We start from the raw sequence: 15862 nt of genomic DNA, 5'->3' as shown, positions 1-15862 counted from the left end.
ATTAAAATGATATAGTATTTAAGTGCTTACAGTGTCCATAATTTAATCAAATACTTTAAAAAAATAATGCCATACATGTCATAATTCTTGTTTAAAATTACTTAAAGGGGTCATCCAGACACATTTTTCATTAAATGTTAATATGATCTTTAGGGTCCTAATAAAAAGTTTGTAATATATTTATTTAAAAATTCTCAATGGTTGTGTAAAAAAACACTACTTTTTCCTGGTAAAAACTAGCTCTGTTCTCAGCAACCTATTTCAGTGCATGTTCCTTTAAATGCTTATGATCTCTGCTGAGCCCGCCCCCCCAGTTCTGTGGGGCGTGTCTTCACAACACAGGTGGGGTATAGCCATGGGAGTGTAGTCCAGTGCGGGCAATGCTTTGGACTGCATTACCCACAAAGCATTGCCCACAACGCAGTGCTTTGTGGGTAATGCAGTCCAAACTGGAAAACGCTGGAATATAGAGCCTGACCCTGTGTTCTTAAGTAGTTTTTGGTTTGATTTAAGTATGGAACCCACCCAGAAGTTTGTAATATCTCTTGACAATGCAGAAATTAAAAGAATGGACATGCATCGACTCGATTTGTCTTTCTCATCACTGCATGGGCATGAATTAACGGGCTGTTACGCTGCCGCGAGCAACAATAACAAAAGCGGAGAAACTTACTGAGAGAGATACGGACGCGATGTGTTTACTGATGTGTTTACATGACTTCTTAATCTTTGACAGACACCTTTATAAACCATCTAGCGTTACAAAGGTAAGCATAATATAGTTTTCCGACTACGTACACCGTTTGCAACTAGACAGTCACCTCAATGCATTGTTTATTATAAACGGGCGATTAGAAATTTTATAGAGACGGATGTACATAGAGAAGAAGCCATAACTATGTTTTATAAGAGTATAAGTTAACTTACACTCCGCATTCATCGTGATTATTAGAAAAGGCGATCTGCAAAGATTCATAGAAAAAGGAATTACACTCACCGAGCCTGGTGAAGATGAAGCAGGAACACGAAGCGTTAGTACAGATCCATTTTTCAGGAGCAGCTTCGTAGCAAAACCTGCTTTATATTGACCCGCAAACATGAACGCATTTAGGTAGATCGGCGGGGACGTTAGCTTCAAAAACAAAATTCAGCCGCTGCGTCCTCAGCGGCTCAGATGTCGGTAGTGAATGATGACTGTTGTGTTCACTATTACACCCAACAACTGTACACCACACTCGCTTTGGCGGCATTTTGCTCCAGCAGCGAAATACAATGGCCGACAGCTTTTTCTCACTCGGGGCGGGTCTTTGCTAAAACACCAGTGTCAATCAACTAGTGTAGGAGCGGCCTCTTTTGGTGTGGCGTCACATTGCAAGGGATTTGAGATTGGCCTGATTTCAGAAGGGGCATGTTATTTTAATAAATAAAAAGAAAATCACTGGGCGGCTCTTTATTATTGTAGAGTGGTTGTGTACACACTCTCCTAACACACAGTTCAGTCCAAACAGCTTAAAATAGTGCATGTAGGCAAAATTTTTGTAACAGTTCTTTAAAGATGTTTTATGTTTAAAAACAAAATATTGTTACAATACACTTAAAAATAATTAACTGAGTAAGTGGAATTTACTTTGCCAACATTTTCTATATAAAAATATCACATTAGATGTAACGCCACTTCTTCTTTTAACAGACAATAAAGTTGACAGGAAAGTTGTGGTTCTGTGTGGTTCATATCACTACAGCTTGTTTATCCACTTTGCGTGTGGACGTGGGTCTGTTGGGGCTAGCAGGAGGGGTTAGCACGTCTGTGTTCTCTTCTCCCAGGTTCACAGGTTCTGGAACACGTTTGCAGTGGCTGGAGTGTATCCACTCCACACTTTCTGCTACCTTCACTGCTGTCTGTGTCACTAGGAGCACCTGGAACGGTCCCGATCACCTCCTGTCCTTCCGGTTATGTCTCCTGAGGTCCTTCACCACCACCCAGTCTCCTGATTTTAGATCATGCAACTTTCCCTCTGCCGGTTGTGGCAAGACCCCCTTCACTTGGGCCTGAACTCGAGAGTTTTGCACAATAACAACATTTCAACTTTACAATGTACTGTTACATTTTTAGCCACAGCTTTCAGTCGAGTTCCAGTATTTGATGGTCTACCAAACAGAATGTTAAATGTTTTTTCTCTCCCGCACGTCTGTTCTCATATACATTAACACTAGTGTCTTGGTCCATGACATTCCCATTTCATCACAACATTTTTTCAACTTCTTTACTGTTTTATGTTCTCTTTCTACTGCACCTCCACTAGCTCGATGATATGCAGCATGTTGTTGTAAGTCTATTCACAGATATTCTCTTGGTGTAGAGTTCATAAAAGGTGTTTTACTGTCACTACTAATTCTTTCAGGGAATAGGCAACGTGGGATTATTTTAGAAAGCGAGTGAGAACGAGTGCTTTCAACCATTTGGAAAATGTATCAATAATAATAAGCAATATCCTCTAATAACTATAAAATCTATTTGTGTGTGTTTAGAGGCTCTTTGGTTATGGCTGCACACTCTGACTCATCTTGTCTCATTTAGATCTATGTACTGTAGTTAGTAGCAAAAACGACACATTTGTCACATTTCTTGGGGGGAATAATTTGTAAAGACTCTAGGAAGTGTGCCAATTTTACATAATGATGAATTAGAGCTTTTTGTAAATAAGGTTTATCATTGGGGCTGTACCATATAACCTCCTTTAATTTGCCACCTGCTTTTCAAATTCAAATTCAAATTTTATTTGTCACATACACAAAGATACACAGTACGAAATGTAGTGAAATGCATTATACGACTGCCATTGACCCTAAAAGAGAGTTAAATTTTACAAATAAGAAATAAATATGAATAAAAGAAATACGATAGAAATTAAATTAAAAAATTAAATTAAACTAGGAAAAATAGAACTAAAAATAAAAATAGAAATGTGCTAGGAAAAAAATAGAACTAGAAATAAAAATAGAAATATGATGTACAAAATAGAAATATACTGTGCAAATTGAAATATACTGTACGGTGTGTGCAAATATGCATAGAGCAAAGTGTCTTAGTGCAGAGGTTATTAAAGTGTCTTTGTGCACTGGTCCAGGATGTAAACGTAAAACTGTAAAATGTAGTGTAGTTGTGAAGGTAGGTGTGCAAGGTTATTAAAGTGTCTTTGTGCAATGGTCCAGGATGTAACGTACGACATGTAGTGTATATATGAAGGAAGGTGAGCGTGTAATTGTCCATAGTGTTCATGGATGTAAGAAGATTGATAGATTTGACCAATTATGAAAATATTGTGTAGTTTTGCATAGTGGTGTGGTTTTAACCACTCCCGTCTTTCTTCTGGCATGGCTTGTGTCTGCAAATCCTGTAAATCATCTGTAGTAACAGAGCATTTTGTCATGCACATATTAACACTGTCATTACGTGGCCCTACATGTATATGAGTCATGGGTTTATCTGGACAGGTTGAAAATCCTTGATGTTTCCCAAAATCTGGAATCAATGTAGATGTTGACTGTTTTCTTTTTCTCTTGTTCTAATTTAACCAAATGGCATGAAGTCTAAATTCAATTTAATTTATGGAAATATGGAAAGTATAAATGTTAAAAATGTTTTAAAGAAAGGTCATATATCTGTGAATGATGATCCAGACTAGGGTGGCTTGGAGCTCATTGCAAACATTCCCATTAAACCACAGAAAGCCTCTGGTGAAATATGTCCACTCATCGAGATTGTTACACCATTTACAAAACTTTCTTAGTTAATATGATGGCAAGTTCGGCATGTGCATGGGCCCACACGTAGGCTAATAGTGGACACACTGGGTCCACCCTGAAGCTGATCCTGGTGTTGTGTCTGTATCTTTATTTGCATGTGCTTTGTGTAAAGCAATACAAACCTCGTCTTTTTTCTTAGCTGACGAATCTTTCTAGTTTTTCCTGTTATATTACAACATTATATTCCACCTTCTCCATACAGTTCAAATAGAACCCCGAACGAGGGTCGAATGCAGTGAGTCCGTCAGCGAAGCGTCAAAAACAAAACACGAAGCGAGAGCCGTGGTCAAAAGAAAAGCGCAAAGTCAAAACCGGGAAGACAAGCAGCGAGACAAAGCGAAACCAAAAGGACGAGAGACAGGAGACGTAAATCAAAGGGGGAAGCGTGAGTCGAAACCGGGAGATCAAAAGGCAGGCGAACAATCAAAATCGACAGGCAAAAAATCAATAATGAGAAAAAACAAAGTGAGGTCGTAACGTGAAAGAAAATGAAAGAAAACACGAGAGAATCGAGTTATAAATACACACAATAATCCAGCGATCCGAGCAGCGCGCAGCGCGTGCTTAAATCACTGGAATAATCAGCAGAGGAGATGAAACAGGTGTGTAGACGGGGCGGAAACGGGGGCGTGGGAAAGAATGCATGACAGGCTGGGGGAAAACATGGGCACGTGGGTAAAGTGACAGCATGGGGAAAAAAAAGGAATATGAGGCAGACAGGGCATAAATCATGACATAAAAGAAATATGGTAAAAAATTAAATTAACTAGTAAAATATACTGTACAAAGTAAAATAAAATATACAGTACAAATAAGAACAAATATCAATATAATAATATAGAAATATAAAAAAAAAGAAAATAGAAATTTGTCCAAATCAGAAATGTAGAAATGACTGAAGTGTGCAAATATGCATCCGCCTTAAATTATACATGTTTAAAAGCATAAACACCATTATTCTCTACAGCGCAACGAATGATTTAGGGATCATCGCAAAATGCCGCACACCAACAAAAAGCGTAGAACGATATTGATCTTCCCTTCTGTTCAGCGCCTGAAGGATCAAAAAGCAACTTTGTTGCCACACTGGAAACTAGAAATGCCAGACTAGTACTGCCTGATAAAATATTAATGTTTAACAAAAATACAGAAACATCAGCATACACATTGGAATAAATAAAAGGACATATATAATACCGAATGTTTGCTTATATATTGTTCCTCTGCAATTAACATGCCGACGTTAAACCGTTATTGTTGCACTATGGTTCCACTTTTTCTCTGATGTTATTTTAATTTACTTGTATTAATGATCAATTTCTTTGCATGTGATTGTTTAGTTTCGAGTGTCCGATGTTTATTGTCAATTAAGAAAAGCATGAATTAGAATAGGTACTTTCCTATTATTTCCCACTAATTCCCTCCCGTTCATTGCGCCCCACCTGTCATGTCTGTATTCCCCACTAGGGGGCGCCCCACACTTTGAGAACCACTGATGTAGTGTGACACAAACTGATCTCTGTCCCACTGTGTTAGAGCACACGTCAGTCCTGCTCATCTCCGACCACGAGGTATAATCAACTATAACACTGTAACTCACATCCACCTAACCATTTTACACTCAATATATTAAAAAGACATTTCAACCTTTTACTAAAAATTGTCTAAGTAGTTTCCAAATATACGATTATCAATGATTTGTTTAAACCTAAAACAAGTTGGTAAATTACATACAGAACTTTAATAAATGAGTAAAAACATACTTTCATCTACAGTATCTTTTTCATTGTATCGCAGAAGTCTGATCAGCTGTTTCAAGCAGTCATTTTATGCTTTCTTGCACAGATTTACATCAAAATCTGGGTCAAGCCCAACCACCGCCAGTCACCACTGTTGGGTTGTAACACAAATTGTTCAAATCTAAACCCAGCTAGAGATTCAATCCATTCTTCCTATCATTGTTTTGCTACTTAATGGTTTTGTGCATTCACAGACCCACAAGCTTGGGGATTGATTCATCAATTTTATTGATTATGTAATTTTTGCCTATCAAAATATGCTACCCAGAATTTCTCCACTTAATGTGTAATAAATTATCAAAATATGCTCCACTTTCTGTTATTATACACTTACTCCTTTATCATGTAATATTTATTTCTTAAATATGGTAGCATAAATTGATAGCAGCTTATTAGTTATGGTATTTTTTTTTTAACAAAGCAGCACAAATTGTCAGAACACCTGCTTTACCTGCTGGAGAAATTGGGACATTAAAGGCATCTAGTGTAAAACCTGTGCCAGATCAAGCAGATCAAATGATCTGATGTGGTGACCCCGAGGGTATAAATGACAAAGCCCAAGAAAAACAATATGTTGGTTACAATATAAGACAATTAAATCTAGGGCTTTGTTTCTGTAAATAGAGAAAACCTCCAGATTCGTTTCGGTACGATAGCGAATACACTAGTAATGTAATTAACAGTCAGTATGTATTGATTTATTGTTTTGGGGATTTAAAAATTAACTTCCATCCTGAGTCGAAACAAATGAGCCAAGCAGGCTTTGATTCTTAAGGACATAAGGAACAGAAGGATCTTCACGAGAAGGTGGCACAGCTTCAAAAACTGGGGAGAGTATTTTAGTGTGGGGACTTACTGATCAGGGAGGGAAGCATTTAATGTTGTTTCTGAAGAAGACTGGACTGGAAAGGAATATTGGCTTTATAGTACAGTGAAGCTGAGAAGAGAGAGAGAGAGAGAGAGAGAGAGAGAGAGAGAGAGAGATCTATAGGTGGTGGTGATACCACACACAGAACTCCAAGGAAAGATGATGAGTGGTACTAAGAGGGAAACATGTGGAGAAAAACAGATTGTGTAAAAGTGCCGGATATGGCAGATGAAGAGTTCAGGACACGGAACAAGTCAAGACAAGACCAGGGAAAGATGCATTAAGGAAGTCTGGTCTAAGATGAGACCCACCGTTGGTGGTAATGTAACCCTCTGGTTTCCAACCTCTATTAAACAGCACAGAAGAGGAAGAAGGCATTAGTGCCTTCCAAATTAAAGTGTGGGGAACTTGTTTTCCTGGACATCAGGAAAATCTGTTTCACTCCTCCTACTGGCTGTGGAAGTATCTGAGATGTCTGAAATTGCCTTAGAGAGATGTGTGCAAAGGTAATACAGTGAGATGATGTCTTTTTTAAAACACAATTTTTAACAAGAGACTCCTGGAAATCAATTAATCTAGTTAACATTTGTAATAAACTTCAAGTTTCCATACTTTATGGAGTATGTGCTGTGGCAATTATTTATGGCTGTTTTATCGTGGATTTCAGGATATCATGTTTCCCCATCATATGCAGTGCTAAGACAGACAGACAGACAGACAGACAGACAGACAGATAGATAGATAGATAGATACAGTAGATAGATAGATAGATAGATAGATAGATAGATAGATAGATAGATAGATAGATAGATAGATATGTGGCGATGTGGTGGGGTGTCTCTAGGTCGGGAAATAAAAATTCCCTTTGACCAACCTTAAAAGACTGAGTTACCGATTACGCCACCCAGGCGTTCACTAGTGAAACGTGAAGATGTAGTACCACTCCACACTTTGTAAACATAAACACGCCACTCTATAAGCAGCTAGCCTGCCTTCTCTTCATTCCCAGCTTCTAAAAGAGAAGGACAAATAAATAAAAATTAATATTTACAAAAATAACAATTAAAGAAAACAAAAAGACAAATGCAGCTGCAAAGCAACTCCAAACTTGGAGGACAAATAAAACTGAAGCCAATGAAATGTTACATTAAAGCAATGGCTGATAACACCAAGCAAAGCAGAACAAACAAAACAAAACACATGAATAAGCCAGCCCAAGGCAGCAGCACAAGCAAAACAACGAGCTGCTTAAAAAGGCAAAGCAGAGAAAGAAACAGAAAGGAAAAGAAAAACTAAAATAACCGTCACAAGGACAAAAACGAAAATAAAACAAACCAATCCGCTGAAACAAAACAGCAGTGCTGAAGCTTTTATATTAATATTTTTTCATTATTTTACTTTTTAATATGATCAAGGTAAAATATCACAATAATGCATTACACACAGTACCCAAAAGAGGCAAGCAAACAATATTTATTGTAATAAATTAAAATTAAAAGTCAGGAACCATTTAAGAGTTAAAAAAATACATCATTAAATAAGTTGTAGCATTTATTTTTTCTTACATAAAAACAATTTACATTTTAAAGCCTGCTATTCTAAAGCTAATGTCAGAAAATGTGAACATGATTCGATTCAAAGAATCGACTCCAGTTTCCCGAATGACTCCTCACCTGTAATGAATCATTTTTCCTGAAGTGAAAGTGTTTCAGCCTCGACTCTATGTCGTGGAAGCGTTGAAAAAGTTGAAATACAATATTTAAAGGAGAAAGAGAGATATTTATGTAACCCAACAGGGACGGGTGACTAAAGGTAAGAGATTTATTTATTACTAATGACTTTATATATGAACATTGCAGATATTTGTAAATAAAACTTGTGTAAAACTCAGATGATGAAATGTGTAATGCGTGTACAGTGTATAGGTACAACCTGAAACAGGTATTGTCAGGTTTTTGCTGTTTCTGTAAAAGTAACAATACTCTACCAGACAACATACTGTAATGTGCTGCACTTCTTACAATAGTTTTAAAAATAAAATATTATGATGAAAATTATCTGTAATGTAACTCCGGGACAATACTGTACATCTAAAGCAATGTTTATGTTTAATATTGCCCCAAATAACTAATTAAAAATAATAAATGGTAATGTTTCTATTAAAATTTTAAATAAATCTGAAAAGTAAAAGGACATGTGATCACAGTGAGCAGATTTTAAAGCAATTTTACAGTGCATGACCTGGATGTTATTGAAATGAAAGTATATTCTGTATATTAGAATATATTGGGTTTTGAGATCAACTGATTCGTTTCAGAGATCATAAGTAATCAATTAAGTGGTTCCTTGTTAATGTGTTAATGTCTAAACCTAATATCTGACCATTATGGTTTTGTTTAATTTTTTTTGTGGAAATATAATAAAAGTATTATTTTAGAAACATGATTTTTCCCCCCACATTTTCTACGTTAATAACACAATGTTACCCTGAGACAGCAAAATAAAAGTAACGCACAGGGGTCAAAGGTTGAATAAATAATTACTCAATGATGATCAGAGGGCCCCCACTAAATGCATAAGTCAAAATATTCAGTAATATCCATTATACAGTTTTTAAGTCGCTTGGTTTAAACATTTCTTGAACATTAACATTAACATCCTGAACATTAACATTAACCTGTAACTGATCTTCTTAAAACAATTCGTGCAAACAACGCAACACAATGGAGTGGATTTCCTATGGAAATCTATGGATAATATTCAATAAAAGTGATTGAAAATGCACTGTCTGTACCACGTTTATCAAGACAAAGTACAAAGTTACACATTGCTGTATGTGGAAGGCTGATATTGGAAAGGATTCACTTTTATACAATTGTAATGTAATTTACTGACAGATGATGTCTTCGTGAAAAAGAAAAGAAAAAGACAAGACTGTTTAGTTGTTGTTGTTTTTTTCACTGTATAGTCAAGTCAAGTCATGTAGGCTTTTATTGTCATTTCAACCATATACAGTTCAGTACACAGCGAAACGAAACAAGGTTCCTCCTGGACCAAGGTGCTACATACATACAAGATAATTTAACAACATAAATTAACAAAACTAACTATCTACCTAAGGCACCTAATTAATTCAATTCAATTCAATTCAATTTTATTTGTATAGCGCTTTTAGCAATTTTCATTGCCGCAAAGCAGCTTTACATAGTCAAAGGAATTATTTAAGTTTGTATTAGCCGCCTAGCTGAGACAAAACAAATTAATACCATAAATAAACAACCATAAATTAACATAAGTTATCAAAGTACTATACAAATGACAAAACAAAAAGTTTTTTACTTTAAAATTAAAATAAAAAATGGAAGTGTAAATATGTGAAATATTTTTAAACAGAACTATACATGAAGTGGATTATGGGTAATTACAGTACAATGCTGTTATTCTACACTTCCTGAATTTCCTGTCTGTCAGGTCACAAATCACAATGCAGCACTGACATAATCTTTAGGTGTGTCGTACCCGCCCTCTGCAAGTGTCTGCAGTGACGTCCTCACATAACACATCCATGGCAACCAGGTATTTTAGAGAACTGGTTTATGAGGGTTGATTGGTTTAAACGTTCCTCTCTGTTGGTGAAGTCAAGATTTCCCTGGCAGGGTTTTATGAATTCAGGACACATTTACAGAACAAAAAATGTCTAATAGAAATTAGAACTCTGAAAATATGCGTGACAGGTTGTGACAACTGGTTCGTAAAAACATAAAAGCTGTGTGCCCTCTGCAAGACAAATAGTCACACATTTTAAAATATATTATACTGTATACCAGCAGGTCACATGACTGTAAATGTTTTACTTCTGTCACAAACTATTAATGAAAATGTTCAAAGTCATAATATCCAATGTACAAAATTACTTTTAAAATAATAGATCACATGGCCTGGAATGCTAAGATTTCTATCAAATAATTATAGAAAATATGCCAAATAATATTATTCAATAACCTAATTTTATTCACATCAGCAAAACATGTGGTCACACGTTTAAAAAATGTATTAATATACAATTGATAGTTTTATACAATATATTATTAATTGTGTTCTTGGTTAGCACTGTCGCCTTGCACCTCCAGGGTCCGGGTTTGATCCCGGCCAGGTTCGATTCCCATCTCTGTGTGCATGGAGTTTGTATGTTCTCCCCGTGCTTGGTGGGTTACCTCAGGGTAGTCCGGTGTCCTCCAACAGTCCAAAGATATGCATGTTAGGTTAATTGACGTTCTCAAATTGCCCGCAGTGTTTAAATGAGTGTGTGAATGAGTGTGTATGTGTGTGTGCCCTGCAATGGATTGGCACCCTGTCCAGGGTGTCCCCTGCCATGTGCCCTAAGCCTGCTGGGATAGGCTCCAGGTCCCTGCGACCCTGAACACAAGATAAAGCGGTATAGAAGATGAGTGAGTGAGTGATTGTGTTTTCTGTAGAACATTCAGCTACACATTTTTCAACTGATTTTAAACAAATAGCACTGTGGTCTCACACCACCGGGTCGGACAGGTCAGGTTGCGCCTTATGTGAGTGGAATTTGCATATATTTTAGTCTAATGTCATATGTAAAAGGATAATTGCAATTTCCAAATTCTCCGTAGTGTGAGATTTAGTGTGTGTGTGCCCTGTGATGGATTGACACCCTGTCCAGGGTGTACCCTGCCTTGTGACCTGAGTGCTCTGGAATAGGCTCCAGGCCTCGTGACCCTGTAAAGGATAAGCGATATAGGGAATAAGTGAGTGAGTGAGAGGTCACATGACCTGAAAATTATTGTAATAACATTAAACATTTTCTTACATTTCATATTGAATGTACCACTATAAATTAATTTGTCACTAACAGTACCAAGTTGTAACTTAACTGACTGACAAGTGTAACACTTTTAAATATTTAGATTTTTTTCAATGTCATTCTTCATGCATTTTAGAATAAAGGTTTTATAAAATAGCTGAATTATACAGTAATTCAGTTGGACAGTAATTAACAGATTTACCATTAAGTCCCAAATTCAGTGCTATTATCCATGGGGTAGTTACTGTACAGTAGGTGCTATAGTTGGACTCTGTTAGCCATCACTCTGGACCAAGTGGTGACTAAAGCACTAGAGGACTGAATGTAGGGCCTCATGATGCTTAACAAGATGTAAATCACGATTTTTCTCCATGGGAATTGAGATCACAATTTTCTCCTACAATTCTTCTGTTTTTTTTTTTCTTCCAACAAAAACATTAATTAAACTAAAGAAAAGAAATGTGTTGTCTGCACAGGACTTTCTACTCTCTCGTATAAAATTAAAAGTCACCTTTTTCTATTTTAATGTAAATAAAATTAAAAGTTGTTAAACATAAATAGAATATTAACTTTAATACATAAAAATAATGAAAAAGTAGCACTAGTGCATTTTGGACACTCAGACAACTACATAACTTCATCACATGTTTTAGTTTATATTATTATTATTATTATTATTATTTCATCAGCAGAAGGTGTGCTCCTCTGTAGCTTTCGTTCTGTTTTTAGAGTAACAGCTCGAATTAATACAGCAGGTTTAATTATCTAATACTTTTACAGCCCAATTAGTACTGCACATGCCTGTCTATGTTTAGACATTAGTAGTGTATGTATGTTTGGTGAATTTCAAAGGTCTGTCAAGGTGATTATTCAGTTTAGTAACACAGATTTGGCCAAATGTTCTTTAGGGCAAAGTTGTGAAAATGATTGTGTGGAACTTTAACTACACGTTTGTGTTTGTGCTTTCCAGGACTGTGATATTTTAGGACTCCCTAGATACTTTACTAATATTCAAAGATGGAGACTGCTGATCTTGACACTGATAAACAAAGGTAGAAGTAATGTAAAAGTGTAAATAGTAAAGTGGTCACTATTATGGACAAAGTAATACTCACCATAACATTGATTCTGTTGATTGCAAGTAAAATTTATCTCTCAATAAATTAATAAGTTTAAATAATGTTGTGCAGTAAACTCCAGGGAGAGAGATCAGAATCAGCAGCACCCAGCTGTATCTCCATGAAGAGTGATGCGTCTATGGATCGTCCTATTGTTTTTAAAGCTGGAGACTCCTCACCTCTACACAGGTAACGTCTCCTCACTGTTAATGTCACTGCTGAAGTCACAGTTAAAGGGAAATTTATCCAGATAAATAGGATGAGAAATTTAATACTAAAACACCATAACAGTTATCTTTAATGAAGGAACTATTAAGTGTCCAAATATTTTTTTTTGTCTTACTTATATTGTTTTCGATTAAAGATGTGTTTGTGGTATCTTTAAAATAAATGCCACTTGGTTGGACATGCTGTTTTGTGATGTTTAAAAATTATATTTCTTAATATGGCTTAACTGTCAAAAACATTTTGCTTGTTGTGTGTTCTGTCATCATACGGTAGCTTAGATTACCGCTCAGCACAATTTAAAGACTGACAGTACACCAAGCCAAAAGAATCTTCTAGAGGTACATCAGTCCCTCATTGAAAATGCCTTAGGCTGGTCAGCCGAAAGACAAAAAAGTAGAAAAAGATTACAAAGAAAAACTTCCAAGTTTTTTTTTTTGCAAACCATACAGTACATATATGCAATAAACAACATCTTATTAAATGATCATAGAAAAAACATTTATTTTTCAAAAGCACAAGAGCAGATAATCAACAGCGACATCATTACTATACTATTACTCACAAGGGCAGAATGGAGTAATAACACAAATAGGCTGAGGCAGCTTCTACAGAGCAGGATCTCTCTGTGACATTAGATATCTTTTCTGCAGAACAAAACTATCCAGTCCTGGTTCCGTTTTAACATACATACACTGTCTATGACTTTTCAAGTAGGCCTCGCTATTTCATAGCAACATTACAAAAAGTCCTATACAGGAGCACACTGCTTTGGATAGTTAATGTCAAAAATATAAAATGCCTTGAAGCACTGTAGTGTGCATTGCTCCAGAGCCTGTCCCACCAGAATGACGAATGCCTGAGAGCAGCGCTGGTCATTATCTCCCAACGTCAGGATGTACAGTAGGGGTACGGCCTTGACACTTCAGCCTGCTGAAGGTATTCCACCATGTTGGTTCCAACTTTAGAAAGAATGAAAAAAAAAGAATGTAAAAAATGTTGTTGAATAGCAAAGATTAGGCTGAATAAGACTATCAAATTAGTGTGTAATAGGATTTATACTAAATAAAAACTGACAAACTGTCCATTAAGATACCCTATCTTTTTATACCCTATCTATTTATAGGTAACTAAAACAAAAACATGGAGACAGCTACTACCTGCAGTAAAATAAAACAGCAAAATAAGCATGGCTTTTAGGATAAAGCTCCTTAATATATTTTTTAAGTCAGACTAGTTAATGTGGTTGCTAACGCTAGCAACCTAACTAAATGCATGCGTCATGCTAGCGCTACAGTTAAGCGTTCATTCATCACTTCACCATCTTTGTCACCCTGCAAACATTCTACAGAGAAAGATAAAAAGCTCAGACATCTTATCCGTTTTTTTCATACACAGGTGGGGTTCTTGGGCTAGCAGCTATTGTCAGCTAAATTATCTTACCTCAGACCAGCCTGAAAGTTTAAGTGTAACCTTAACACGGTACCAGTAATAAATCTCACATATAGTAATAATTTTTCAGTCATATGTGACTTAGGTGAGTGAACATGTGTATACAGACATTGTATTTAACGTCATTTTACCTTAAATGCACGAGGAGGATGAACCGTCATCAGCGCTCAAGAGAGAAGACACAAAGCTCTGACTGACAGCCACTGAATATACCGGTGAACTTTGGGGGAGGAGCCAATCAAACTTCAACCCAGCAGCTGGGTTACACAAAAACTACCCAACTCTCTGTAAATAACCCAGAAAAAATGACCCAACAGAGGCAACCCAGCATTTGGGTAGAAAAAACAACCCAGCGTTTTTTAGTGTGTACAAGTTAATGCAGGTAGGCTTATACAACTAAAGCACTCTGCCAATAAATCTTCTGTGCTGATGAATATAAATAAAAAACTTCCATTATCAAAGCTCTGACATCTACAGGACATGACTTAAATGCCTTTAAAAACTGCCGAAAAGTTTCAAACAAGAAAACTCCTAACTAAATTGATAACTTTTGAAGCCCACATCTTTGTTCATTTGTTCATTTCATGCTTCTAAATAAGATTAGCAACAACTCCCAGTCATCACAATGTACGTTAGCTTTATTTGGTAAAGAAAATATACATTGTTGGTTTTTTTTTGTTGCTATAAGGTGTAGGGTTTCAGCTTTTTGTCAGAGGTGAATCAAATCTTTAAGGATACGGGTTGATTTTATTAAACTGATTAAACTTATAACCTGCACTTCATCTTCTATCCGTCCAGCGTCTAGCTCGAATCAGTGTATTTTACCAATTCTTTTTATCCCATGGCCAACAATGATAATACAAAATCTGATATTTATCAATTATGAGCATGGTAATGTAATATTCGCGGTGCTCTGGAATGTTTTTCTGAGGATTTCTTTGCTGCAAGACTTTGGCATTTTGGCCTAAAGTTTTGTTGAGAGTTTTTGGAGAACGGATGACTCGGTCACTTGGTTGTGCAGAGGCAAAAGGACGATGGCGAAGAGCCGGAGTGCCGAAAGTTCAAAGAGCTCTAAAGAGCCTGAAGAGTCTCAGCGAGAAGTACGAGGGCGAAAGAGCCCAAAGAGCTCAGACCTTGGGGTTTTGACTCCGTTGAGTCAGTACGTCCCATGGGTGTTTGTCCCAATCAGATGTGGTTGCGGGGCTTAGCCATACCTGTTGCATCCATACCATATCATGCATACAATAACCCAACGTTTGGTCTGTCATGTGGAACATCCAGTTGTAGTTTTAGTACCTTTGATAAAGTGTATTAACCCTGTTCATACTTTCAACATTTCATACACATCAATGTTCTTTGAATTGAACAAGCATTTATTAAATTCCAAACATGACATACCTTGTATACTCATAAATACCTTCATCTACAGAGAGGGGTTATACATGTTGATTGCACTTCCTAAGTTCAGGATAAACATGTTGAACACAACATAAAGACATTGAACATCCTAAATAGGCATATATACTGTGTAAAATTTAATATTCCCCTTACTGGAACACCTTACACGATTATTTTGGCTCTTGAGCAAAGACATGTGCTCTGGAGGTCTGCACGTGAGTCAAAAAGGGTTGTGAAACTGTCTTGTCCTTATTCAACAGCTTGCTTGCTGATTTACACCCTTGGAGTGAAGTTGTAAAACTGTCTTCCCCCTTTTGCCTGGGTTAAGCTTCCTGCTGCTTTTGGGGTAACCCTGTTTATCCCT

General features: G+C 36.5%; 1 protein-coding gene across 1 annotated transcript in view; it reads left to right on the top strand.

Annotated features, from left to right (window-relative positions):
• LOC128534125 (NLR family CARD domain-containing protein 3-like) overlaps positions 1-15862 on the top strand; it is a 72289-nt gene that overhangs the window by 21566 nt on the left and 34861 nt on the right. The window contains exon 2 of the mRNA XM_053508424.1: positions 12496-12612. Coding sequence (XP_053364399.1) covers positions 12496-12612 — 117 coding nt within the window. The remainder of the gene's footprint in view (positions 1-12495; positions 12613-15862) is intronic.

This window comes from Clarias gariepinus, chromosome 12 (assembly GCF_024256425.1).
Source record: "Clarias gariepinus isolate MV-2021 ecotype Netherlands chromosome 12, CGAR_prim_01v2, whole genome shotgun sequence".
Taxonomy (NCBI): Eukaryota; Metazoa; Chordata; class Actinopteri; order Siluriformes; family Clariidae; genus Clarias; species Clarias gariepinus.
Note: the sequence above shows the minus strand (reverse complement) of the source record. Positions and strands in the feature narration are given on the sequence as shown.